The sequence below is a fragment of the Staurois parvus genome, unplaced genomic scaffold (genome assembly GCF_062004578.1).
Source record: "Staurois parvus isolate SC_StPar_1 unplaced genomic scaffold, SC_StPar_1.0 ptg001263l, whole genome shotgun sequence".
Lineage (NCBI taxonomy): Eukaryota > Metazoa > Chordata > Amphibia > Anura > Ranidae > Staurois > Staurois parvus.
In genome coordinates, this window is record NW_028319059.1 from 251346 (window position 1) to 278487 (window position 27142).

The 27142-nt window shown below is 43.7% G+C and overlaps 1 protein-coding gene across 1 annotated transcript in view; it reads left to right on the forward strand.

Annotated features, from left to right (window-relative positions):
- SORCS3 (sortilin related VPS10 domain containing receptor 3) overlaps window positions 1–27142 on the forward strand; it is a 539459-nt gene that overhangs the window by 211322 nt on the left and 300995 nt on the right. The window contains exon 5 of the mRNA XM_089660701.1: window positions 20557–20675. Coding sequence (XP_089516827.1) covers window positions 20557–20675 — 119 coding nt within the window. The remainder of the gene's footprint in view (window positions 1–20556; window positions 20676–27142) is intronic.

The window sequence follows — 27142 nt, forward strand, 5'->3', positions numbered from 1 at the left end:
GGGGCCCCCGGGCAATAGGGGATCACGGGCCCCTGTGTCCTTGCCCAAACTCAAAAAAAACTATGAAAAAGGTACCAGGGGCATCTCATGGGGCCCCCTACTGACCCTGCGCCCTCAGGCAGTGCCCGAGTTTCCAAATGGTCAGTCCGCCCCTGTACACTAGTATTAAACTCTCTTTTTTTAGTTTAACACATTGAACATAATAAAATAAACATTCCCCAGGAAACTGTTTGTTAAAATTTATAACAAAACACTTGAAGTTTGTAACTTTCTGATGTTCCAGTGCTGCTTCCCTGAACTTTCAGTCTTCATATAAAAGACACACAATAATGCAGCGTTCTAATGATGAATATATTATTAAAGGCATTTGTTTTAATGTGAGCAATGTAAGTAACTGAATGTGACTTGTTGTAAGCTAGTTCTGCTGTTCAGAGTGGGGTTGCAGCATAATGAGTCGGCAGCAGGGATACAGTACAACAGGCAAGCTGATAGGAGGAGAGAGCAGAATGACAAAGAGATGATCAGTCTGCTGCTTCTCCATTCACTGTCCAGTCCCAGGCAGAGAATGATCCTCTCCCTTTCTAGACAAGGTTTTGCTGTGTGGCGGAGCTGTATACATCTCAGGACTGGATGGAACTGCGGCAGAGAATGAACAGATCCTCTCCCTTTCTAGACAAGGCTGTGTGGCAGAGCTGTTTAAATCTCAGGACTGGACAGAACTGCAGCAGAGAATGATCAGGTCCTTTGCTTGGTAGGCAAGACTGTGCTTTGTGGTAGAGCTGTATACATCTCAGGACTGGATAGAACTGCGGCAGAGAATGAACAGATCCTCTCCCTTTCTAGACAAGCTTTGCTGTGTGGCAGAGCTGTTTAAATCTCAGGACTGGATGGAACTGCAGCAGAGAATGATCAGATCCTCTCCCTTTCTACACAGGGCTTTACTGTGTGGCAGAGCTGTTTAAATCTCAGGACTGGACGGAACTGCAGCAGATCAGATCCTTTGCTTGGTAGGCAGGACTGTGCTTTGTGGCAGAGCTGTGTAAATCTCAGGACTGGATCAGGGGCGGACTGACCATTTGGAAACTCGGGCACTGCCTGAGGGCCTGGGGTCAGTAGGGGGCCCCATGAGATGCCCCTGGTACCTTTTTCATAGGCTTTTTTGAGTTTGGGCAAGGACACAGGGACCCCATGATCCCCTATTGCCCGGGGGCCCCATGAGTTGTCAGTCCGCCCCTGGACTGGATGGAACTGCAGCAGAGAATGATCAGATCCTCTCCCTTTCTAGACAGGGATTTTCTGTGTGGCAGAGCTGTTTAAATCTCAGGACTGGATGGAACTGAAACAGAAAATGATCAGATCCTCTACCTTTCTAGACAAGGCTTTGCTGTGTGGCCAGGGGTGGACTGACAACTCATGGTGCCCCCGGGCAATAGGGGATCATGGGGCCCCTGTGTCCTTGCCCAAACTCAAAAAAGCCTATGAAAAAGGTACCAGGGGCATCTCATGGGGCCCCCTACTGACCCCGGGCCCTCGGGCAGTGCCTGAGTTCACAAATGGTCAGTCCGCCCCTGTGTGTGGCGGAGCTGTATACATCTCAGGACTGGATGGAACTGCAGCAGAGAATGATCAGATCCTCTACCTTTCTAGACAGGGCTATGCTGTGTGGCAGAGCTGTATAAATCTCAGGACAGGATTGTACTGCAGCAGAGAACAGTCAGGTCCACTCCCTAGCTGTTGTAAATGTTGGGCTTGGATGGAACTGCAGCAGAGAGTTGTCAGATCCCCTCCTTTGCTAAACAAAGCTTTGCTGTTGTAAATGTTAGCAGAGAACGATCAGGTTTGCTAGACAATATCTTTGCTTTGTAGCAGAGCTGTGTAAATCTCAGGACTGGATGGAACTGCAGCAAAGAATAATCAAGAAACAAACCTCTCCCTTACTAGACAGGCTGTGAGTAGCGGAGCTGTACAAATCTCAGAACTGGATGGAACTGCAGCAGAGAACAATCAAGAAACAAACCTCTCCCTTACTAGACAGGCTGTGAGTAGCGGAGCTGTGCAAATCTCAGGACTGGATGGAACTGCAGCAGAGAACAATCAAGAAACAAACCTCTCCCTTACTAGACAGGCTGTGAGCAGCGGAGCTGTGCAAATCTCAGGACTGGATGGAACTGCAGCAGAGAACAATCAAGAAACAAACCTCTCCCTTACTAGACAGGCTGTGAGCAGCGGAGCTGTGCAAATCTCAGAACCGGATGGACAGAAATACAAATCCCTTTGGCAGCTTTCATATATGCACTTCATCTACACATTTAACTGTTTGCCCGGAGTTCAGCTTTGAGCTATATTACGCCCTCAGCCTACGGAAGAGACTAGTTAATGCCCGACCATTAAATGCGCTATCTGGGATGGCAATCCGATGAGCTCGGGAGTTATGGGATGCACCAGGACCTGTCAGCTCCAGTCAATACTATGCACATGAGATCTATTCATTAGGCATTCACTGTAATGAGCGGAGCCCCCGGCCAGCGGTGACATACTGCGGTGACAGGAGGCAGACCACGGCGCGCTGGGTCCTGCGTCTGCACAAAGTCGCTCTGCACTGCAGTATCTCAATCTAACGAGCTGCAATGGCCTCATAAACACAGAAGCCTCCCCGTTATTGCTACAGCAGACATCGTAACCTTTGCGGATCAGCAAATGATTCTTGCCGTGCGGTTATCTGCTCCGCGACCGGCTCACCGGGGCTGATTACAACAATGGAGTCCTTCCTAATCAGACCCGGCTTTGTAATTATCCATCATTCATTGGAGGCTGTGCGGGGACTGCGTGGGTCCCTGACTTCACACTGAACCTGGAAGGTAGACAGTTCATTACAAAGTGTCAGCGCTGGCGGTGACAACACTTATCACCATGATTTCCTGTAATAGTTCGGAATTCTGATAATAGCTGGTTGAGCAAAGTAAAGTTCCCCGCGTTCAGAGGAATGCTTCACATGTATGTTTCCTGTAGGAGAGAAGAACGAGAAAATAACTGGAGCCATTTGTCTGCACGGGGAACAGGCACACGGTATGGTGCAACTCCGGGCGCTAAGGCAGTGCACTCTCCAAACTGCGGCCCTTTGGTGGCCTCTATCCGGCCCTCGGGGTACTATTCCTTCCACTGACACCAACAAGGAGGCGCCATTTCTTCCACTGATACCAATGATGAGGCACAATTCCTCCTACTGATATAAACAATTAGGCACTATTCCTCCAACTAATTCCAAGGATGGGGCACTATTCATCCCACTGACACCAGTGATGGGGCACTATTCCTCCCACTGATACCAATGATGGGGCACTATTCCTCCCACTGATACCAATGACGGGGCACTATTCCTCCCACTGACACCAATGATGGGGCACTATTCCTCCCACTGATACCAATGATGGGGCACTATTCCTCCCACTGACACCAATGATGGGACACTATTCCTCCCACTGACACCAATGACGGGACACTATTCCTCCCGCTGATACCAATGACGGGGCACTATTCCTCCCACTGACACCAATGATGGGACACTATTCCTCCCACTGATACCAATGATGGGACACTATTCCTCCCACTGACACCAATGACGGGACACTATTCCTCCCGCTGATACCAATGACGGGGCACTATTCCTCCCACTGACACCAATGATAGGGCACTATTCCTCTCACTGACATCAATGATGGGGCACTATTCCTCCCACTGACATCAATGATGGGGCACTATTCCTCCCACTGACACCAATGATAGGGCACTATTCCTCTCACTGACATCAATGACGGGGCACTATTCCTCCCACTGACACCAATGACGGGGCACTATTCCTCCCACTGATACCAATGATGGGGCACTATTCCTCCCACTGATACCAATGATAGGACACTATTCCTTCCCCTGACACCAATGACGGGGCACTATTCCTCCCACTGACAGCAATGATGGAGCACTATTCATCCCACTGACACCAGTGATGGGGCACTATTCCTCCCACTGATACCAATGATGGGGCACTATTCCTCCCACTAATACCAATGATGGGACACTATTCCTCCCACTGATACCAATGACGGGGCACTATTCCTCCCACTGACACCAATGATGGGGCACTATTCCTCCCACTGATACCAATGATGGGGCACTATTCCTCCCACTGACACCAATGATGGGACACTATTCCTCCCACTGACACCAATGACGGGACACTATTCCTCCCGCTGATACCAATGACGGGGCACTATTCCTCCCACTGACACCAATGATGGGACACTATTCCTCCCACTGATACCAATGATGGGACCCTATTCCTCCCACTGACACCAATGACGGGACACTATTCCTCCCGCTGATACCAATGACGGGGCACTATTCCTCCCACTGACACCAATGATAGGGCACTATTCCTCTCACTGACATCAATGATGGGGCACTATTCCTCCCACTGACATCAATGATGGGGCACTATTCCTCCCACTGACACCAATGATAGGGCACTATTCCTCTCACTGACATCAATGACGGGGCACTATTCCTCCCACTGACACCAATGACGGGGCACTATTCCTCCCACTGATACCAATGATGGGGCACTATTCCTCCCACTGATACCAATGATAGGACACTATTCCTTCCCCTGACACCAATGACGGGGCACTATTCATCCCACTGACACCAATGATGGGACACTATTCCTCCCACTGATACCAATGATGGGGCGCTATTCCTCCCACTGACACCAATGATGGGGCACTATTCCTCCCACTGATACCAATGATAGGACACTATTCCTTCCCCTGACACCAATGATGGGGCACTATTCCTCCCACTGATACCAATGATGGGGCACTATTCCTCCCACTGATACCAATGATGGGGCACTATTCCTCCCACTGATACCAATGATGGAGCACTATTCATCCCACTGACACCAATGATGGGACACTATTCCTCCCACTGATACCAATGATGGGGCGCTATTCCTCCCACTGACACCAATGATGGGGCACTATTCCTCCCACTGATACCAATGATAGGACACTATTCCTTCCCCTGACACCAATGATGGGGCACTATTCCTCCCACTGATACCAATGATGGGGCACTATTCCTCCCACTGATACCAATGATTGGGCACTATTCCCCCCACTGACACCAATGATGGGACACTATTCCTCCCACTGATACCAATGATTGGGCACTATTCCTCCCACTGACACCAATGATGGGGCACTATTCCTCCCACTGATACCAATGATGGGGCACTATTCCTCCCACTGACAGCAATGATGGGCACTATTCCTCCCACTGACAGCAATGATGGGGCACTATTCCTCCCACTGATATAAACAATTAGGTACTATTCCTCTATTGGGTCTGTGCACCTGCTGTGCCCATTATGAGGGGCTCCCACCATCCCTACTCTGAGTCCCTGGGTCTGTACACCTGCTGTGCCCTTTATACCACTATCCCTGGGTTGAGTCCAAAGTGAGTACACCTTTATGAGGGGTTCCCGCCATCCCTACGCTGAGTTCCTGGGTCTGTACACCTGCTGTGACCATTATGAGGGGCTCCCACCATCCCTGTGCTGAGTTCCTGGGTCTGTACACCTGCTGTCCTTGTTATGAGGGGTTACTGGTCTGTATGAGTGATTGGTGTCCTCTCTGACCAAAGTATCACAGGTTTCGGGGCTCAAGGAGATACCTAAAGGTGCATTCAGGCATCTGCAAGTTCCTGTGATGTCTCATTGGTTTTCAATAGAAAGCAGAAATGTTAGAACCTCAGTCAGGTTTTTATTGCTGGCTGTGTCCCTGCTGGAGACATTCACCCTCACTGTTGGCCCAGATTCCCTGCTGGAGACATTCACCCTCACTGTTGGCCCAGATTCCCTGCTGGAGACATTCACCCCCCTCACTGCTGGCCCAGATTCCCTGCTGGAGACATTCACCCTCACTGCTGGCCCAGATTCCCTGCTGGAGACATTCACCCCCCTCACTGCTGGCCCAGATTCCCTGCTGGAGACATTCACCCTCACTGCTGGCCCAGATTCCCTGCTGGAGACATTCACCCTCACTGCTGGCCCAGATTCCTTGCTGGAGACATTCACCCTCACTGTTGGCCCAGATTCCCTGCTGGAGACATTCACCCTCACTGCTGGCCCAGATTCCCTGCTGGAGACATTCACCCTCACTGTTGGCCCAGATTCCCTGCTGGAGACATTCACCCTCACTGTTGGCCCAGATTCCCTGCTGGAGACATTCACCCCCCTCACTGTTGGCCCAGATTCCCTGCTGGAGACATTCACCCCCCTCACTGTTGGCCCAGATTCCCTGCTGGAGACATTCACCCCCCTCACTGTTGGCCCAGATGCTAACATCTTGTGTCCTGCTTCTTGCCTCCACATGACATTCCCGGCCATAGACCTTTATATCCTGAGGAAAGAATGTCCAGACAAGAATGAGGTTCATTGCACTTTACTGGTGGTCACATCACAAAAGCATACATTCTGGAGTCACTAGACATATACAGTCAATCACGTATAGTGGACGGTCCGCAACAGTCACAAGTGAAAGCATGTGTAGCACTTCAGCAGCCATCTTCCTAGAGTCTCTCCTCTGCCCAGGGTCATCAGTACTCACAGGAGTGTGCTCTCTGTAGTCACCTTCTCGTTCGGTACATCTCTCCCGGGACTCCTCCAGGGAAGCAGCCTCACACAGGGATCTCCAGCCTGGCCTATGAGGCCTTTTGTAATTTGCCCCCCTCCTCTATAAGGGACATCATGACTACAGCCTCCTGCATACAGGTCCACTCCACCCTACCTCCTGCCCTGTCCAGGGCCTTCGTGTTCTGGCTACATCCTCACAGGTGTGGAGTGTTTACCTGCCATGCTCCAGCAGAATGTGTGGCCCTCCCCACCCAGGTTATATGTGGGTGCTGACTCACCCCTGACCTCACCGTGGGAGGGCTTCACGGAAAAGGGGCCTAACACCTGTTGTCACTGTCTGCTGTATCAGACACTATTATGGTGCAGGGCCACCTAGTGACAAAGTAGCTAACTGCACCTACCTACACCCTTTCAGTCCCTCCCACCAGTCATGATCTGCCTGCATTGCATAGAGAATCACCGAGACCCAGTGATGAAATCACAGGGTTGAAAATGAGGTCTGTAAATGCCATTAGCATGTTGATGAGGGGGAGAAACCAGGAAAGGCAAAATATACACAGATACACAGATATACACAGATTTAATATACACAGATTAAACTTCAGCTAGCTCTGGCACAGAGTTTTTTTTCTTTATTGGTTTCTGGACCAGTGTCACTATAGCCTGGATTACATATTCTGCCCTCATTTAAAAGGATGCTGCCCTCATCATAGGAGCTGCCATTGGCTGCTTACAATGTGCAACTAGTATGCAGCCTGTATTGGGACACCTGAAATGTCTATGTTTGTCCCAGGTCACATATTCATTTTCTCAAAATTTTGGCATTGTTGAAATTTTATGGTATTGGAAAAAGGTATTGGAGTTAGTGGGGCAAGTGAAATTAAGGCGTTTTTGATGATTATTTTTAATTTTACTAATTAAAATATAATTAATATAATTTAATATAAGATAAAATAAATTATATTATAATGTGATAAAATATAATATAATATGATAAAATATAATAATGATTATTTTTAATTTTAGAAATTAAAATATAATACAGTATAATATATTATAATAGAATATGATACAATAAACTATAATATAATAGAATATGATATAATAAACTATAATATAATATGATACAATAAAATAAAATATAGTGTAATGTAATATAATTTGATAAAACATAATATAATATATGATATATGATATAATATAATATAATAAAATTATGATTATTTGTAGTTTTAGAAATTTAAATATAATACAATATAATAAATTATAATATATTATGATAAAATAATTTATAATATAATATGATACAATAAAATAAAATATAATATAATATATTGTAATATAATATAACATATAATATAATGTAATTATATAATATAATAAGATAGCATATAATATAATATAATATAATAATGATTATTTTTTAATTTTAGAAATTAAAATATAATACAATATAATATACTATAATATACAAAGCCATTCATAACGCTGCCCCAAACTACCTCACCGAACTGATACCCAAATACCACCCAACCTGTTCCCTTCGCTCCTCACAAGACCTCCTACTTTCTAGCTCCCTGGTCTCCTCCTCCCATGCCCAAATGCAGGACTTCTCCAGGACTTCCCCCATCCTCTGGAACTCACTACCCCAATCCATCAGACTGTCACCTACCCTCCTCTCCTTTAGGCGCACCCTGAAAACCCATCTCTTCAGGGAAGCCTACCCCACACTCACCTAACAGCCGATCTCCTCCACTCCTCCTACCACTCCATCCCCCCACAGCCACTTCCTCCTGTACCACCATCCTCTCCCTCCAAGATTTTAAGCTCGAAAGAGCACGGCGTTTGAACCCCTCATGTATTGTTTTGTTACTGTATTGTCTCATGTACTGTCCCCCACTATATTGTACAGCGCTGAGCAAACCTTTTGGCGCTATATAAATACTGTATAATAATAATAATATAATATAAAATAAATTATATTATAATATGATAAAATATAATATAATATACGGATATAATATAATATGATAACATATAATATAATATAATGATGATTATTTTTAATTTTAGAAATTAAAATATAATACAATATAATATATTATAATAGAATATGATAAAATAAACTATAATATAATATGATACAATAAAATATAGTATAATGTAATGTAATATAATATGATAAAACATAATATAATATGATATAATATAATATAATATAATATAATAAAATATAATGTAATGTAATATAATATCATATAATGTAATATAATATGATAACATATAATATAATATAATAAAATAAAATATAATATCATATAATGATATAATATAATTTGATATAATATAATATAATAAAATTATGATTATTTTTAATTTTAGAAATTAAAATATAATACAATATAATATATTATTATATAATATGATAAAATAAATTATAATATGATACAATAAAATAAAATATAATATAATGTAATATATTATGATAAAACATAATATAATATGATAAAATATAATATAATGTAATATATTTTGATAACATATAATATACTATAATATAATGATATATGATAAAATATAATATAATATAATGATATAATATACTATGATAACATATAATATAATAATGATTATTTTTAATTTTAGAAATTAAAATATAATACTATATAATATAATATGTTATAATATAATATGATATAATATATTATAATATAGTATGATATAATAAATTATAATATAATGTGATAAAACATAATATAATATGATAAAATATAATATAATATGATAAAATATACTATAATGTAATATAATTTAATGTAATATAATATGATAACATATAATATAATATAAAAATCGAAGAGTTGGACTTTAATCCTCAGAACCAGCCTTTATTTCCATTATAGTAACTACTATGGTTTCACTGTGGTAATAACTATGCTGTTCTCTCACATGTAGTATTCTCTATCAATGCCAGCTAACGAATGGCCGCTCTGGAAAATCACAATATTTTTTTCTCTTGCCCCTGTGTTTGTAAATGGGTCTCGCAGTATCGTTTTTCTGCTTTTGCACAGTACGCTCCGCATCATTGGCTTCCTATATTATGCTTAAATAGAATACTGCAGTATCTGTGATGAAGCATCTTTATAATTTTCAAAGGAAATCATTGCTATTTCATTGGCTGCGGGCGATGAAGCATTTTACCGCTATTGTCCGTCCGAGGCCAATTAATTGTGCTGTAGTCGCTCGTGACTTATTAAAATCTTAACTGCAACTAGACATTTCATGGTTATTAGCGCCAAATGACTAGTTTACTGGGATTCTGCTGGAAGTTGCGGTAAGGCCATCCAGTTAAATATGTGCTGGGGTTGCAGTCTGCCTGCAGTAACAAAGAACTGAATTGACGTTCCAGTTATTCGAGTAAAATTATAATCTGCTTACTTATTCGGAAATTGAAGCATGTATTTGAGCTGGTGCTTTAACTGATCGTTTATAGGGAAGCTGATGGATATGGTTGCTTCTGTTATTTGCTATAGCGGGTTCTACTCTTGCAAGTGCTTCAACAAAAGGGTAGCGTACGGCTGAAAAGGGGCAGGGCCTCATGGTATGGGTGTGGCTAGTAATCTGAAAGACATGGAGCACACATGGGCACTTGTTTGAATTGTTGTCACTCTCTCTCTCAATTGTTGTCACTCTTCTTCAACCACTCTCTCTCTCTTATCCTTCCTCTTTGCTTTATTTCTCCCTTTTGTGCTTTTTTCTTTCCTCCTGTCTTTACTGGCAGTGGCCCCAGGTCAATCTTATCTAGCAACGCTATTGTTGCCACCATAACTTTTACTGTATACCAATAACTAAACCATAAAAGAATTGTCTTTGGATGAGATCTGAGTTCAAGATTAGCCATTTTCTCGGAAAGTCTTCATTGGCCCCAAACAGCCATAACTTTAATTTTATATTTGAAATGCCATGGCTGCAAATAAAAGTCAAACTCACAACTGCATAAAAAAAAAAAAAAAAAAAAAAGTAAATGAGCTGTGCGGTGTTCCACAAGAACATTTCACATAGAATGGATATACTGTATAAGAGACAAATCATCAGTTCAGCAAACATTGAAAAATATTTGGCTACCGGATCCTACTTGGTTGATGGCAACAGCAACTTCTAAGAAGACGTAGAAGACCAGGGGCATGTACCCCTGGGTGGTAGGTTCTAGCACTGCCCCGGCTTTTGGACAGATTTATGTATAGTGCCAGGCAAGATTGTAAGCCTGAAAAGGTGTGTAGATATATTACAACAGGATATGGAGGCCACGGGACCATCTCCAAAGCATCTCTGGTTTTGGAAGATGGCCTTATTAAAGATTTTGAAAAAAAAAGGCACTAGACTTGAAGCTTGGCTTTTTCAGATGCAGGTGGTGTTACCCACCTGCATCTGAAGAAAGCCCAGCTTCAAGTCCAGCAGCTTCAAAGCCCAGCTTCAAGTCCAGCAAGACTTGAAGCTTGGCTTTTTCAGATGCAGGTGGTGTTACCCACCTGCATCTGAAGAAAGCCCAGCTTCAAGTCCAGCAGCTTCAAAGCCCAGCTTCAAGTCTAGCTAGACTTAAAGCTTGGCTTTTTCAGATGCAGGTGGTGTTACCCACCTGCATCCGAAGAAAGCCCAGCTTCAAGTTCAGCAGGTTGATTTTTTTTTCAGGCTCTTGACATGGAATTCTTCTCAAATGGATCTCAGCTGCTCAGAGAACACAAAGTGGAGGAACGATCCCACAAGAGTTGGGCATACCCACCATGAGAAGTCTGCATGAGCAGAAGGACCAACCACCACACAATGAATTTAAAAGTCTATATATCCTTTATTCTTGACAGTAAAGTCATAACCAGTAGAAAGTAATTTGCCAACACATTTCAGAGGCCAACATTTCAGGGATCAACAAATTCCCCTTCATCAGGGCTTAGACTTGGTCCAAAATGAATGTGTTATAGGAGGGGGTTAACGAATGGGCACCACTGCCAGGTGACACAGGAGAACTGTGCTATATGTGTCGCCTGCCCCATTACAATAATAATCATTGTGAGTTAACACCAGATGACCAATGTTACATCATTCAGCTTGACCCTAAGGACCAAATCTGTTCTTCAGCCAAGGACAAGGGTCTATTCCTACTTATCCTGGCACCAGACCACAGAGCATTTTGAGATTAACAGTGTAGAACACTAAATACTCTCCACAAATTCTCCATCACAGCATATGTGTCTTGCTCCAACCCATAGGTTTGGAAGGGGAGCATCTGAAGAAAGCCCAGCTTCAAGTTCAGCAGCTTGATTTTTTTTTCAGGCTGTTGACATGGAATTCTTCTCAAATGGATCTCAGCTGCTCAGAGAACACAAAGTGGAGGAATGATCCCACAAGAGTTGGACATACCCACCTTGAGAAGTCTGCATGAGCAGAAGGACCAACCACCACACAATGAATTTAAAAGTCTATATATCCTTTATTCTTGACAGTAAAGTCATAACCAGTAGAAAGTAATTTGCCACCACATTTCAGAGGCCGACATTTCAGGGATCAACAAATTCCCCTTCATCAGGGCTTAGACTTGGTCCAAAATGAATGTGTTATAGGAGGGGGCTAACGAATGGGCACCACTGCCAGGTGACACAGGAAAACCGTGCTATATGTGTCGCCTGCCCCATTACAATAATAATCATTGTGAGTTAACACCAGATGACCAATGTTACATCATTCAGCTTGACCCTAAGGACCAAATCTGTTCTTCAGCCAAGGACAAGGGTCTATTCCTACTTATCGCGGCACCAGACCACAGAGCATTTTGAGATTAACAGTGTAGAACACTAAATACTCTCCACAAATTCTCCAGCACAGCATATGTGTCTTGCTCCAAACCATAGGTTTGGAAGGGGAGCATCCGAAGAAAGCCCAGCTTCAAGTTCAGCAGCTTGATTTTTTGTTCAGGCTGTTGACATGGAATTCTTCTCAAATGGATCTCAGCTGCTCAGAGAACACAAAGTGGAGGAATGATCCCACAAGATTTGGGCATACCCACCTTGAGAAGTCTGCATGAACAGAAGGACCAACCACCACACAATGAATTTAAAAGTCTATATATCCTTTATTCTTGACAGTAAAGTCATAACCAGTAGAAAGTAATTTGCCAACACATTTCAGAGGCCAACATTTCAGGGATCAACAAATTCCCCTTCATCAGGGCTTAAACTTGGTCCAAAATGAATGTGTTATAGGAGGGGGTTAACGAATGGGCGCCACTGTCAGGTGACACAGGAGAACTGTGCTATATGTGTCGCCGGCCCCATTACAATAATAATCATTGTGAGTTAACACCAGATGACCAATGTTACATCATTCAGCTTGACCCTCAGGACCAAATCTGTTCTTCAACCAAGGACAAGGGTCTATTTCTACTTATCTCGGCACCAGACCCCAGAGCATTTTGAGATTAACAGTGTAGAACACTAAATACTCTCCACAAATTCTCCAGCACAGCATATGTGTCTTGCTCCAACCCATAGGTTTGGAAGGAGAACACCACACACATGCATGGTCTCACTTAAGCTGTGGTCCAGGCCCTGTCCCTAAGAAAGTTATGTACCACAGCAGCCTAGGATAGGGACATACTGCGAAGAAGGGTATGTTTAGAAAGACACCAAACCACCGTTAGGACTGGAACCTCCACCACCTTCTACCGCTATCCCCATTTCAATCTGGTTGCTCTTCCTTCTGTAAATTGATGTTACACAAGCAACTAAAACATTCTTTTCACTTACACTTTGTTCCACTCATGTGACACTCAAGCTTATCTTCCTTAATTGACCAGGCCAGACTATGTAGAATGAACAGAATGAACCAACATATTTACTGAATGCACTTCAGGATGCTGGTACAGGGATGTTACATTGTTCCACATGCGAGATGTCCTTCACACAGCTATTTCCATTACAACAGACATTAAATCATTCAATTTCTCTATAGCTTAATGTAACAGTCCCATGCAAGGTAGCTTTGTCTGCCACAATGGTGTGGCTATATAATGGTGTGGACGTACAATGGTGCAGATATACAATGATGCATGTACCTTTAGCTCAAGCACTTCCCACAAACAAAACTGTCTCTTATCACTTCCTGATACCAGGACCTATTACAGATTGACTCCCTTCTCTATGAATGATCACATTTTAGAATATGTGATCTCCCCTGCTTTCCAAAAAGGACCACAAAGCCTTATAACCTGGGGAACACTCCCCTGTATACCTGTTATAGGATTATTGGTGATCTGAGTGCGAGGTATGACAAAGATGCAGCCGGCAGTATCTGTACCAAGAGGATAACAGAAAACACATGTTGCTCACTTGCTCATTCCAAGTTTAATGTGAGCTTGTTGGTTGTTAGTCCCCTGAAGTCACACTATAAATCATTAGCGCTCTCTCTAGCTGCAGCCTAGTAATAGCATTAGTGAGAGGTTTATTCATTTACTTACTACATGCCCTCACAACCGGAAGTGGCCTTAACGCCATACCTCTGCACATAGTTAACTCCGGGCATGAATAAATACATAAACACAGTACCTTCAGAGGCACCTGCCAAGAGAGAGATCTTTCAAAAAGGAGTGGTGGAGTGGAGGCAAAAAAGACGCATGCGCCTATTGAAGCAACCCTGTTGTAAAAAAAATTGTTACAATAACTGCTACCTGTAACAGAAGCTGGTAAATGCTCACCTTTCATGGTGCTACCGACTAAAGCTGGCCATACATTATACAATTTTCCTGTACAATTCTCCTTTACATTTACCAGAACCACATATTATGAGGGTCAGACATAAACACTCTCATTTTGTATGCAATCAAGCATGCACTCTATAGATGAAGTTAAATCTAAAGGAAATTGAATAAATAAATTGTATGGCCAGCCAAACACTGCTCAGACCACTAGATTTGAAGTCAGAAAAAAAAAAACAGTTCCGGAAGTATCAGTCTCCTGGTCCTCTGCAGGTCCGAGGACTGCTCTTAGAAACCACGGGGCCCCATACAGCCAACCTGACAGGGCCTCCCCCCCCCCCAAAAAAGTACAGTTTACTATGCTTCATTTATGAATGAACACAGTGAATTATAAGTACCAATCATTCATTGTGTTCATTCAGGAAAGAAAAGGGCTGGTAAATGTGACATATTTACTGGACCCTTCCCCTACTCTCCATCTTGAAGGATCTTATTGTGTGCTTGTAGCTGCCGGTGCAAAGAGGAGGAGAAAAGTCAGCAGCACTGTGGGGGTGGGAGCACGCAGGGGGCACCTGGGCAGCAGGGGGAAACAAATGGTGCACAGGGAGAGTGATAGGTGACGGGGATGCTATTACTGAAACCGTTCTCCTGCATGGCTGGGAAAAACAAATGGTGCACAGGGAGAGTGCTGGGTGAGGCGGAGCAGGCAATTTCTGGAACCATTCACCTGCATGGCTCGGGAAAACAAATGGTGCACAGGGAAAGTGATGGGTGTGTCGGGGGGGGGGGGCAATTACTGGAACCGTTCCCTTGCATGGCACAGGGAAAAAAATGGTGCACAGGGAGAGTGATGGGTGTGGCGGGGGGGGGCAAGTACTGGAACCGTTCCCTTGCATGGCTCGGGGAAACAAATGGTGCACAGGGAGAGTGATGGGTGTGGCGGGGGGCAATTACTGGAACTGTTCCCTTGCATGGCTCGGGGAAATAAATGGAGCACAGGGAGAGTGATGGGTGTGGCGGGGGGGGGGCAATTATTGGAACCGTTCCCTTGCATGGCTCTCTCTGCAACAGCTGAAAGCCAGCAGGGGGGGGGGGGAGAAGAAGAAGCCAGCTTTTAGCTGCTGTAGGGAGAGCCATACAGGGGATCGGTTCCAGTAATTGCCCCCCTGCCATGCTGATCGCCCTCCCTGCCCACATCCGATTCACCCAGCTGCCTGGGCTTCCCCTGGTGGCCTGGGCGTATAGGAGGACTGGTGGGATGGGGCGTACAGGAGGACTGGTGGTACCCCCTTATCCACGGCCCTGGCAGATCCCATTGGATTCTCCTTCTGAACTCACTGCATGAGAGAGTGATGGCGAGAGTTCAGAAGGAGGTACCAATGAGAACTTCAGAGGACCAAGAAAGACGACCCTCCTGGAAGTGTCAGTTTCCCAGCGGGCATCAGGAAAGTATTTATTGCCTTCTTCCTCTGATAACAGCTGTTTTAGCAAAACATTTCTCACTACAGAGTCACTTTCATTCATTAGTCGAGTAGCACCTTTGAAAAAAGCAAATGTCAATTTCCGTTTCAAAATTGTTGATCAGAAAGAAGGCAAAATAAGACCTAAAGAAGACGGCTCTGATTTATCTTACTAGCAGGAAACAATTTTGTGTTCACCGTCAATAGCTGTTGTATTAATTCCCGGGATCAATCACTCTACTGATGAATCCAGCTACTTAGAATCGGAAAAAGCACCTTTTCTATTAAGAAAATAGGAGAAATTCGATGTACATGTACATTTATTTATTCTGTAAACCAAAACACCTGCCTTGGCTGAGATATACAAGGTGTCCAAGGAAGGACCATTTTCTATGCACGATATCAATTGGTTTCTCTTCTTATGGAAGTCAAGATATACACATTAGAACACCTTGACTTTTGGGTTCCTGGGGTAAAAAGAGGCTGCCGAGGGTGTCTCCATTTTATTTTTGCTGTCCAACTCAAGTACAAAGTTTTTTTGTTTTTTTTTGTTTTGTTTTAGACAGGGCTTTTTTAGTGGAAATGAGGGGGGGACGCAGTTCTGGCACCTCCAACACTGGATGTATCTAATGGCAAGAGGTGGTGGGAAGTGCTGGAGGATCTATTATTATTGGGGAGGATCTATTGTCACAAAAGGTTATTGTTGCTGAGGAGGTTTATTGTTACTGGTGGGGGATCTGTTTTGGCTAGGGGGGTTTTATGTTGCTGGGAGGTATCTATTGTTGAGAGATGGGGTATATTGTTGTTGGCTGCTGCAGGGGCTATTGATGCTGGCAGCTGCAAAATTGTTGCTGGTGGGGGTCTATTGTTGCTGGGGTGGACCTATTGTTACTGGTGGAAGGGGGGGAGGGGGTATTTTGCCGCAGGGGGTCTATTGTTGCTGGGAAGATCTGTTGTTGCTGGGAAGATCTGTTGTTGCTGGGGGTCTATTGTTTTTCTTTTTTTATCTGCGGCTATACTGCTTTTCTTCGTATCATTAACAAATTCCATGCAAGTTACTTAGCACCACAAAATGATACTTGGTTCTGAATTCTTTATAAAAGGGGAAGTACTAGGAGGTGGGTATGGGGCAGAGACAAAGGGTGACTCGAAAGAGGGGAGATCCTACACCCAGTGGCGTCCCGAGTCAGGTGCGTGGGGTGCGCGCTGCACCAGGTGACACCTACCGCACGGGGTGACAGATGACCGGCTCCACGAAAAGGTAAGTTGTAAAGCAAGCCGACGATCCCCGCAGGAAGGATCCAATCCATCCTGTGGGGATGGTTGGCTTTCTTTACAACTTACCTTTTCGTGGAGCGGGTCCGGTGTCAGCCCATATAGGTTGCATGCCAACATTCCCCGCAGGATGGTTTGGATCTTCGGATTGGGGAGCATAATGGATCGGAGTCCAATCCATTCTGCTCAATTCACAGATCCGATCCATTCTGCGGGGATCGTCGGAGGGGGTGTCACCAAGTGTTATCTCACCGGGTGTCACCAACCCTAGGGACGCCCCTGCCTACACCTATTTTGTGAAAAAAAGCCCAGATTTTAGATTTGAAAAGACTTCTGTACAGTTTTTATTACTGTTTTTGACCCTGTTATCGAGGTTTCAACGTAATCTGATGTGATAGCTGGAAAAGAAAATAACCCTTTCAATAATAAAAAAGAGACTTCAAGCTGCAGTTGTCTTACTGTTGCAAAGATGTACTGGCACCAACTAAGATTGGTGATGATTAGTATTGGGCGAATCTTCTGGTGTCCGATTCCCCCACATGTTGTGTGGCAAACACGTTCAAAAATCCACAAAGTGTGAACTTTAATGCCAACCCCATTGAAGTCAATAGGAGGTGAATTTTTAAAATCAGTTCTCTCTATTTTAAATGTTAATAGGCAAGGGATTGTGAAACAAAGGACACTGGGAGCTGGGCAGTGCCATGCCATGGGGGACATGGCTGGATCTAGCCTGTCTGATCTGAGGGTGCAGTAAACAAAAGTCGGGGGGGCATAAGGTCAGCATCTTTTTGTCCTCTCCTCTCCATCTCTATGTTGCTGCAACGAAAAGCACATGTATTGGGCCAGCAATTCTCAACATTTTTTATGGCACCCAAAATTCTGAGAGACCCCAGTCTTGAACTTAATTTTTTGAGCTGATATCTGCACTAGATGATGATGTCACCCACTCCTTGCCCCTCTTTAGATTGGATTCCATTCAACACTTCAGAGTCAGCCCCCGTTACTTCACAGTCCCCACATTACATCATTTCCTTCAAACCAGAGTCATCCCCATCCCATCATAGTCCTCCTTCCTATTGGAGTCCACCCCCATCACAGCAGATTATCCCTCCCATCACAACAGAGCCCACTCCTTTGACAAAAAAGTGCCCCCATCCTCTCATCACAACAGTCCCCCCTTTCACAAATGGCAACAAATGATGCAGTGCAGTGGATAGGGGCAGGGCACTGTGCAACCATGCATACTTGGCACAGATGAGGCTACATGCTGCCCCCCAGCCCCTCTACTTCTTGATACCAATGCCACTGGTCATGGGGGGCGCCACTGAAATCTGGGGTGGGAGGGCAAATTCAAACCCAGCACCACCCTAGATTCGGCACTAATGAAGGACAATGCAAAAAATGTTTAAAAACAGCATTCAGCATTTATTAAGGCTTAAGTGAAACATATAAAATGTACAATTCATTTGTATTCTATTCTAATAATGTCTGACCGATGCCAAACCGATCAATAGACGATGTTCCTTTAAATAACATGCTTTGGGAATTCCTTAAGCCTGCCTGTGAAGTAAGACATACTAAAGCCAAAGTGACATTTAGAAAGAAAAAAAAAAAGCCATTTGCTGCTAAATGACATTTCCCCGACAGCTTTGGTTTGTATGTGAACAAAGTAATTTTCAAGATGAATAGACAAGGGATTGCCAAGCAAAGAGCATAAGGATCAGGGCACTGCCCTAGGGGCCAATAATAATAATACACAATTCTTTAAATGAACATGCTAATGGGGTTACCTTAAACATATACACTACTGTAGGTGGCACACCTGTATGATCTACTAAAGCAAAAGCTCAATGACATTTCTATCTAGCGCAGCGCTTCTTCAGTGTTATCTATAATACTGCCACCTCCCCTTCACTCCCTCTCTCTGTTGGGGTCCCTCACGGCTCTGTCCTCGGACCCCTCCTCTTCTCCATCTACACCTTCTCCCTTGGCCAAATGATAAACTCCCACGGCTTCAACTATCACCTCTATGCCGACGACAAGCAAATCTATCTCTCTACCCCTCACCTCACCCCCTCAGTCTCCAATCGCATCACCAGCCTACTAAGTGACATATCGGACTGGATGTCACTCCACTTCCTCAAACTCAATCTTTCCAAAACTGAGCTCCTAGTATTCCCCCCAGTCCGTGCCCCCCCCCCCCCCGGCTTCACCATCAAGATCAACAACACTATCATCAGTCCCACCCCTCACGCCAGGGTACAAGGTGTAATCCTAGACTCCAATCTGTCCTTTCAGCCCCAGATCCAATCACTGACAAACTTGTAGACTTCACCTCTGCAACATCTCCAAGATACGCCCGTTCCTAACCTCGGAAACCACGAAGCAACTCATTCACTCCCTTATTATATCATGACTTGACTACTATAACTCCCTCCTCTTTGGCCGACCTCATCGTAGGCTATCCCCATTCCAGTCCATCATGAATGCTGCTGCCAGACTCATTCACCTTACTAACCGCTCTGTATCTGCCACCCCCCTCTGCCAATCCCTCCACTGGCTTCTAATTGCCCAACGGATAAAATTCAAAACACTAACACTGACGTATAAAGCCGTTCATAACACTGCCCCTAACTACATCACCGACCTTGTCTCTAAATACCACCCAAACCGTACTCTCCGCTCCCTGCAAGACCTCCTACTCTCTAGCTCCCTTGTCTCCTCCTCCCATGCCGTCTCCAGGATTTCTCAAGGGCTTCACTCATCCTCTGGAACTCCCTACCCAATCTATCAGGCTATTGCCTACTCTGCTCACTTTTAGGTGCAGTCTGAAAACCCATCTCTTCAGGGAAGCCTACCCCGCCCCCAGCTAATACTGGAATCCTCTACTCTTCCAACCACTCCATCCCCCACAGCTAATTACCTCTTGTACCATTATCCCCTCCCTCCTAGATTGTAAGCTCCAAGGAGCAGGGCCCTCTAATCCCTCTTGTATTGAACTGTATGGTTACTGTACTGTCTCCCTCCATAATGTAAAGCGCTGAGCAAACTGTCGGCGAGATATAAGACCTGTATAATAATAGTAATAATTTAATTGCAAAATGTTGCTGTGAATTCTGCATGGCAGCAAAATTGAACCTCATTCTACTGATGATGATGAATTTGACAGTCTGGTGAAGGGGGTATGGGGACACACTGGGTAATCCAAATGGGGTCTGTAATCCTAAAGAGGTAGAGAATCTACCCAAATGAAAAAAATAGATTTAATATGGCTTCTGAATTGCACCACACTGCACTCTATACTGGGTGGACTGCATCTCCACCTACTTGCACAATGTTGCATTATATGAGTACTTTACATTATATTTTTCTGTTTTTTTTTTCAGATGCCCATTACATAACTTGTAGAATACAAGAGTGTGCAGAGACCACTAGGAGCGGACCGTTCTCTCGTTATATTGACACCAATTCATTGGTGGTACAGGACGAATATGTCTTTATTCAGGTAAGAAACCAATCAGAGTAGAAAGACAACACATTCCTTGCTGATTTCAGCCAATTGTGGTGTTTAATGCTTAACAGGAGTTGTAACTTTGTCAGGTTTCCACTTCAGGATTGTTGATGGTATACATACAATTTGGAGGACCAGATGCAGGTCCAGGAGGACCTGGAGTAGATCTAAACCCAGTAACTAAAACCTCATATATGAGCTATAAAAAAACCTTTGACTTTTTATAACAAAAGAAACAAAATGTTTCTTGCAATAGAAGATATACTATGCTTTTTGGTTCCACTGCCGGTTCCTGGAACTTTTTCTGTTATGAAGGTCTGTGGCCACCCAGATAATCTTAATATCTGATAACTGTCAATGTTTTGCAAGCCTGGTGTCCTAATTGTATGCTGTGGTTGCATCCACTGGATAAGAGGTCACTATCGGATAAAGTAGGCTTTCTTAACCTTTTCACTCCTAAACCCCATGAGGAACCCATAAATGTTCAGGTCTGGGAGAAACCTTTACTAAAACCAATTTATCAGGGTTCAATAGGAAAAATACCCCTTACATTGGTGGTCAGTAGTGAGAATCCAACCCTTACAGAGGTGATCAGAATGCCACCCTTCCAGACGTTCAAAAGATATCTGGTGTTACGGTTCTGGCTTTGCCAAGTGGTGTTGGCCTCAGAACTATGCAGGCACCATTAAATTGAAGTAATATTGTAAATGGTGCAGCACTAACTAATACAAATAACTAAACATATAATATATAATAAAATAATAAAGTGCTATAAATGTGATAACACAAAAAAAGTGAACAACACTGGTGTAAGGGTCACCTTGATGACCTAAATTGGTGATAAACACAGAATATCCAATAAATAAACTCGTGTTAAGTGCCCTTATTCGTACTCAAAAAAACCCAAAAAAAAACCTATAATCCAAACACTTATAAGTCCATAAATCAAAAATATTTAGTGTTCTCAAAACCATGCAATATGTGATATCTTTGTGCAAGTGCTAGCACACTTTAAATCCACTCCAGCTGCAGTGCCTCCTCAACCCCTATACTTGACCCCAAAGGGCCAAACAAGCATTCAGGATCACTCTAGATCCTTTACATCAGCGGCTGATCACTCTCCAGAAAGCCAAGGATAAACGATCTCCTGTTCCTCCTCCAATACTTCCTTCTCTGCCCTTAATCAGGTGCTCTGTGGGATGTATTACTCACAATACCAGTGAGTAATAAAAAAGATCCTCCATAGTGTAGTATTTAATGCAGTCTTTTTATTAAAAATGAAAGAAGTACACTCACATGAACATGCAGTCCCTTCCTCCTGCTGTGTGTGGGTATGCTGCATCCATGTGGTATTTCCTGGGTGTACTAGGTGTGCTAAGATGGCGCCCTCCACTGGAAGTGCGTCACTCGTACCGGAAGCTGCGTGTCGGCGTACCTACGTGTTACTTCACATGGTCTCATGACTTCCTCGGGGGGGGGGGGAAATTGGAAGCCAGTCATCTCTAGGAACCCCTAGGAACCTCTGGAAGAACCCTAAGGTTTCCAAGGAACACTGTTTGAGAATGGCTGGAATAGGGTATTGATGGGGAGTTGACACACTGAACCACAGCACATGGTGATGGACAAAGGCATTCAATACTCCCAGAAGTGTTGGATATGAAGATTCCTCAAATGGCTATAGCACTTCAAGAGTGAGAAAATCCCAGGAATGGGTAGATGAGTATAACACTGATTTCGAAGCACATTTATGAGAAGCTACATACAGTATATATGTGATGGCTAGGACGTTTTGGATTACAGTTGTACCACAAGAGCAAGGAAGAGGATTGACTTTTGGTCATTATGAACTTTATTGCACCATAGTGCTTTGTCACTAATTCTTGGATGTATTCATTTTTTACAATTATTTTTTGTGGTTATATTAACTTTCCATGGTGGCATGTACGGGTATTAGGTTTTTGTAGTAACTCTAAGGTGCTGACACTGAATTTTGCTTTAGTAAGTGGACTTAGTGGAGTGTCCACTTTGAGGTTATTGATTTATTTATCGTTGGGTCATTATTGCAATTTACTAAATTGGGTGACATAAATTTAAGTTTTTGGTACACATGCTGGGATTGAGCACTTTAATTCCTTTTACTTTATTTTTTTATCCTGTGCTGGCAGTTCTTTGTATTTCATGGTTTTAATATAGGGCAAGAATCCCTTAGGGATATTTATTGACTACTTCCTACTACTGAATGAGAACTGACTTTCAATTAGACTTAGGTGTTGTCACTCTGCGTCCCTGGTGGACACTACAAGTGGCCATGATGGTCCACTGTCACTATCAGGAAGCTAGCCAAGAGCAAGGATGTGCAGTCAACGGTGGCACACATGCATGTAGAGAAGAAGAGGTTGAAAGAGGCAGAAGAAGATCAGCAGTATTGAGGTGTAACAAAAGATGTACAAAAGATGAATTTTATGAATAAATACACAATGACAATTGTTTATGATACAAAGTGTTTTAGCAAAATAAATAATGCCCATATAAAATTTAGATGTAATTAGCCTTCTTCTTCTTCCTAAACACTGTAACAGCTTGCTGATCCTAATCTTAGCTGTAAAAATCTATTTTTTGTCTCTTTTTACCATCCATTAGTCCTCATTCACGTTCACTTCTCTTCTCAGCTTTTTTGTCAGTTTTGTTTTCCTTTTTTTTCCTTTTGACTTTTTTATGCTTCTCTCTCTTTTTTTTTTTGTTGAATGTTGTATTGAGAATACATATGATTAAAAATAGCTTTATTTATTTTGCAAATCAATTTTTCATGCAGCGTACCATGCACATCCGTTTAGTGCTCTAATAAATTTGTAAAGCAGAAAAATGTTTGTGCTTTGTATCTATGGTACTTACTAAAATCGCATTTGATTTTCACTTTTTTTCCGTTTATTGACTTTAAAATACAATAAAAATATTTATTGGAATGCAAACTACCAATAAAAATGGAAAATAAAATATCTACAGTGGGGCAAAAAAGTATTTAGTCAGCCACCAATTGTGCAAGTTCTCCCACTTAAAAAGATGAGAGAGGCCTGTAATTGGCATCATAGGTAGACCTCAACTATGAGAGACAAAATGAGAAAACAAATCCAGACAATCACATTGGCTGATTTGGAAAGAATGTATTTGCAAATTATTTTGGAAAAAAAGTATTTGGTCAATATCAAAAGTTCATCTCAATACTTTGTTGTATATCCTTTGTTGGCAATGACAGAGGTCAGACGTTTCCTGTAAGTCTTCACAAGGTTGGCACACACTGTTGCTGGTATGTTGGCCCATTCCTCCATGCAGATCTCCTCTAGAGCAGTGATGTTTTGGGGCTGTCTCTGGGCAACACGGACTTTCAAGTCCCTCCAAAGGTTTTCTATGGGGTTGAGATGTGGAGACTGGCTAGGCCACTCCAGGACCTTGAAATGCTTCTTATGAAGCCACTCCTTCGTTGGCCGGGCGGTATGTTTGGGATCATTGTCATGTTGGAAGACCCAGCCACGTTTCATCTTCAATGCCCTTGCTGATGGAAGGAGGTTTGCACTCAAAATCTCACGATACATGGCCCCATTCATTCTGTCCTGTACATGGATCAGTCGTCCTGGTCCCTTTGCGGAGAAACAGCCCCAAAGCATGATGTTGCCACCCCCATGCTTCACAGTAGGCATGGTGTTCTTTGCATGCAACTCAGCATTCTCTCTCCTCCAAACACGACGAGTTGTGTTTCTACCAAACAGTTCTATTTTGGTTTCATCTGACCATATGACATTCTCCCAATCCTCTTCTGGATCATCCAAATGCTAGCAAACTGTACACACAATCACCGTCCACAGTACTAGGTACACCTGTTCATTTGCTTGGTAACACAAATTGCTAATCAGCCAATTACATGGCAGCAAGTCAATGCATTTAAGCATCTAGACATGGTGAAGATAACTTTCTGAAACTCTAACTGAGCATCAATGGGGAAGAAAGGGGATTTAAGTGACCTTGAAGGTGGCATGGTTGTTAGTGCCAGACAGACTGGTCTGAGTATTTTATAAAATGCTGATCGGCTGGGATTTGCACACACAAATGGTCAGAAAAAACAAAAAAATATCCAGTGAGTGGCAGTTGAGTGGACAAAAATGAATTGTTGATGTCAGAGGTCAGAGGAGAATGGGCAGACTGGTTGCTGCAACATTCAGATGATAGAGTCAGAATTTCATGTAAACAACATGAAAGCATGGATCTATCCTGCCTTGTATCAGTGGTTCAGGCTGGTGGTGGTGGTGTAATGGTATGGGGGAGATTTTATTGGCAATAGCAAGGTGTACCTATTATAGTGGCCAGTGACTGTATATACAGATGCATCTCAATAAATTAGAATATCATCAAAAAGTTAATTTCAACCATTTTTTTCTTTTTATTTTGATGATTATGGCTTACAACTAGTAAAAACCCAAAATTTAGTAACTAAAAAAATTAGCATATTACTTAAGACCAATAAAAAAAAGGATTTTTAATACAGAAATGTTGGCTTACTGAAAAGTATGTCCATGTACAGTATAGTATAGTATCAGGGGCGCACTGACCATTTGAGCACTCGGGCACTGCCTGAGGGCCCGGGGTCAGTAGGGGGCCCCATGAAATGCCCCTTTTACCTTTTTTATAGGCTTTTTTGGGTGTGCTTTGAGTGTGGGCAAGGACACAGGGGCCCCATGATCCCCTATTGCCCGGGGGCCCCATGAGTTGTCAGTCCACCCCTGTATAGTATGCACTCAATACTTGGCCAGAGCTCCTTTTGCATGAATTACTGCATCAATGTGGTGTGGCATGGTGGCAATCAGCCTGTGGCACTGCTGAGGTATTATGGAAGCCCAAGTTGCTTTGATAGCGACCTTCAGCTCTTCTGCATTGTTGGGTTTGGTGTCTCTCATCTTCCTCTTGACAATAGCCCACAGATTCTGTATGAGGTTTAGGTCAAGTGAGTTTTCTGGCCAACCAGGCACAATGTTAACATGATCATTAAACCAGGTATTGGTCCTTTTGACAGTGTGGGCAGGTGCCATGTCCTGCCGGAAAATGAAATCAACATCTCCATAAAGCTGGTCAGCAGAGGGAAGCATGAAGTGTTCTAGAAGTGCTCTAGAATTTCCTGGTAGACGGCTGCACTGACTGTGGACTTGATAAAACACAGTGGACCAACACCAGCAGATGACCAAAATCATCAGTGACTGTGGAAACTTCACACTGGAGCTCATGCAACTTGGATTCTGTGCCTCTCCACTCTTCCTCCAGATTCTGGGACCTTGATTTTACTTTCATCCAAAAAGAGGACTTTGGACCATTGAGCAGCAGTCCAGTCTTTATTCTCCTTTGCCCAGGTAAGATGCCTCTGACCAGGGGCGGACTGACAACTCATGGGGCCTCCGGGCAATTGGGGTTCATGGGGCCCCTGTGTCCTTGCCCAAACTCAAAAAAGCCTATGAAAAAGGTACCAGGGGCATCTCATGGGGCCCCCTAATGACCCCGGGCCCTCGGGCAGTGTCCGAGTTTCCAAATGGTCAGTCCGCCCCTGCCTCTGACGTTGTCTCTGGTTCAGGAGTGGCCTGACACAAGGATAGTGGCAGTTGTAGCCCATGTCCTGGATACGTCTGTGTGTAGTGGCTCTTGAAGCACTGACACCAGTCCTAGTCCACTACTTCTGAATCTCTCTCAAATTATTGAGTGGCCTTTGCTTCACAGTCCTCTCAAGGCTGTGGTTATCCCTGTTGCTTGTGCACCTTTTACTACCACATGTTTCCTTCCACTCAACTTTCCATTAATATGCTTGGATTCAGCACTCTGTGAACAGCCAGATTCTTTAGCAATGACCCTTTGTGATTTAACCTCCTTAGTGGTATTCCCGAGTGTAGCTCGGGGTAAAATTTCTATACCAAGAGCAGTAACCCCGAGCTACACTCGGGCTTACCATGCGGCGTTGGTCAGGGGGTCCCTGCAGCACTTACCTTGTCCTTCGCTCCCGCGATGTGTCCCCTGAAGCGTCCCCGGCCATCTCCTCCAGCCGATGCCGGCATCCGGCTTCTGTGTTCCGGTCCCTGTGACGTCGGGACGTACGGGCGCCGCCGGCGGTGGGAAATTTGAAATTTTTAAAAAATGTCATTTTTGCTGTCATTGCTGTTTCAATGCATTTCACATATATTTTGTCCCTACTGCTTTGTCCGGCGCCCTGCCTGCATTTTGAATGTTCTTTCTGCCTGGAAACTTAGAAAAGTCCATGGCGTCCAAAAAGCGTCCCTTTATGTCAAAAGCGGTTTTAGACCAGCTAGAGAACAGCGATAGTAAATCAGAACCACTTGCAGAATTGAGTGATAATGATTCGTGGGGGAAATTCGTCATCAGACACTGAAAACGATTTTGCGACTTTGCTCAGTGATGTGCGAATTTGCCTC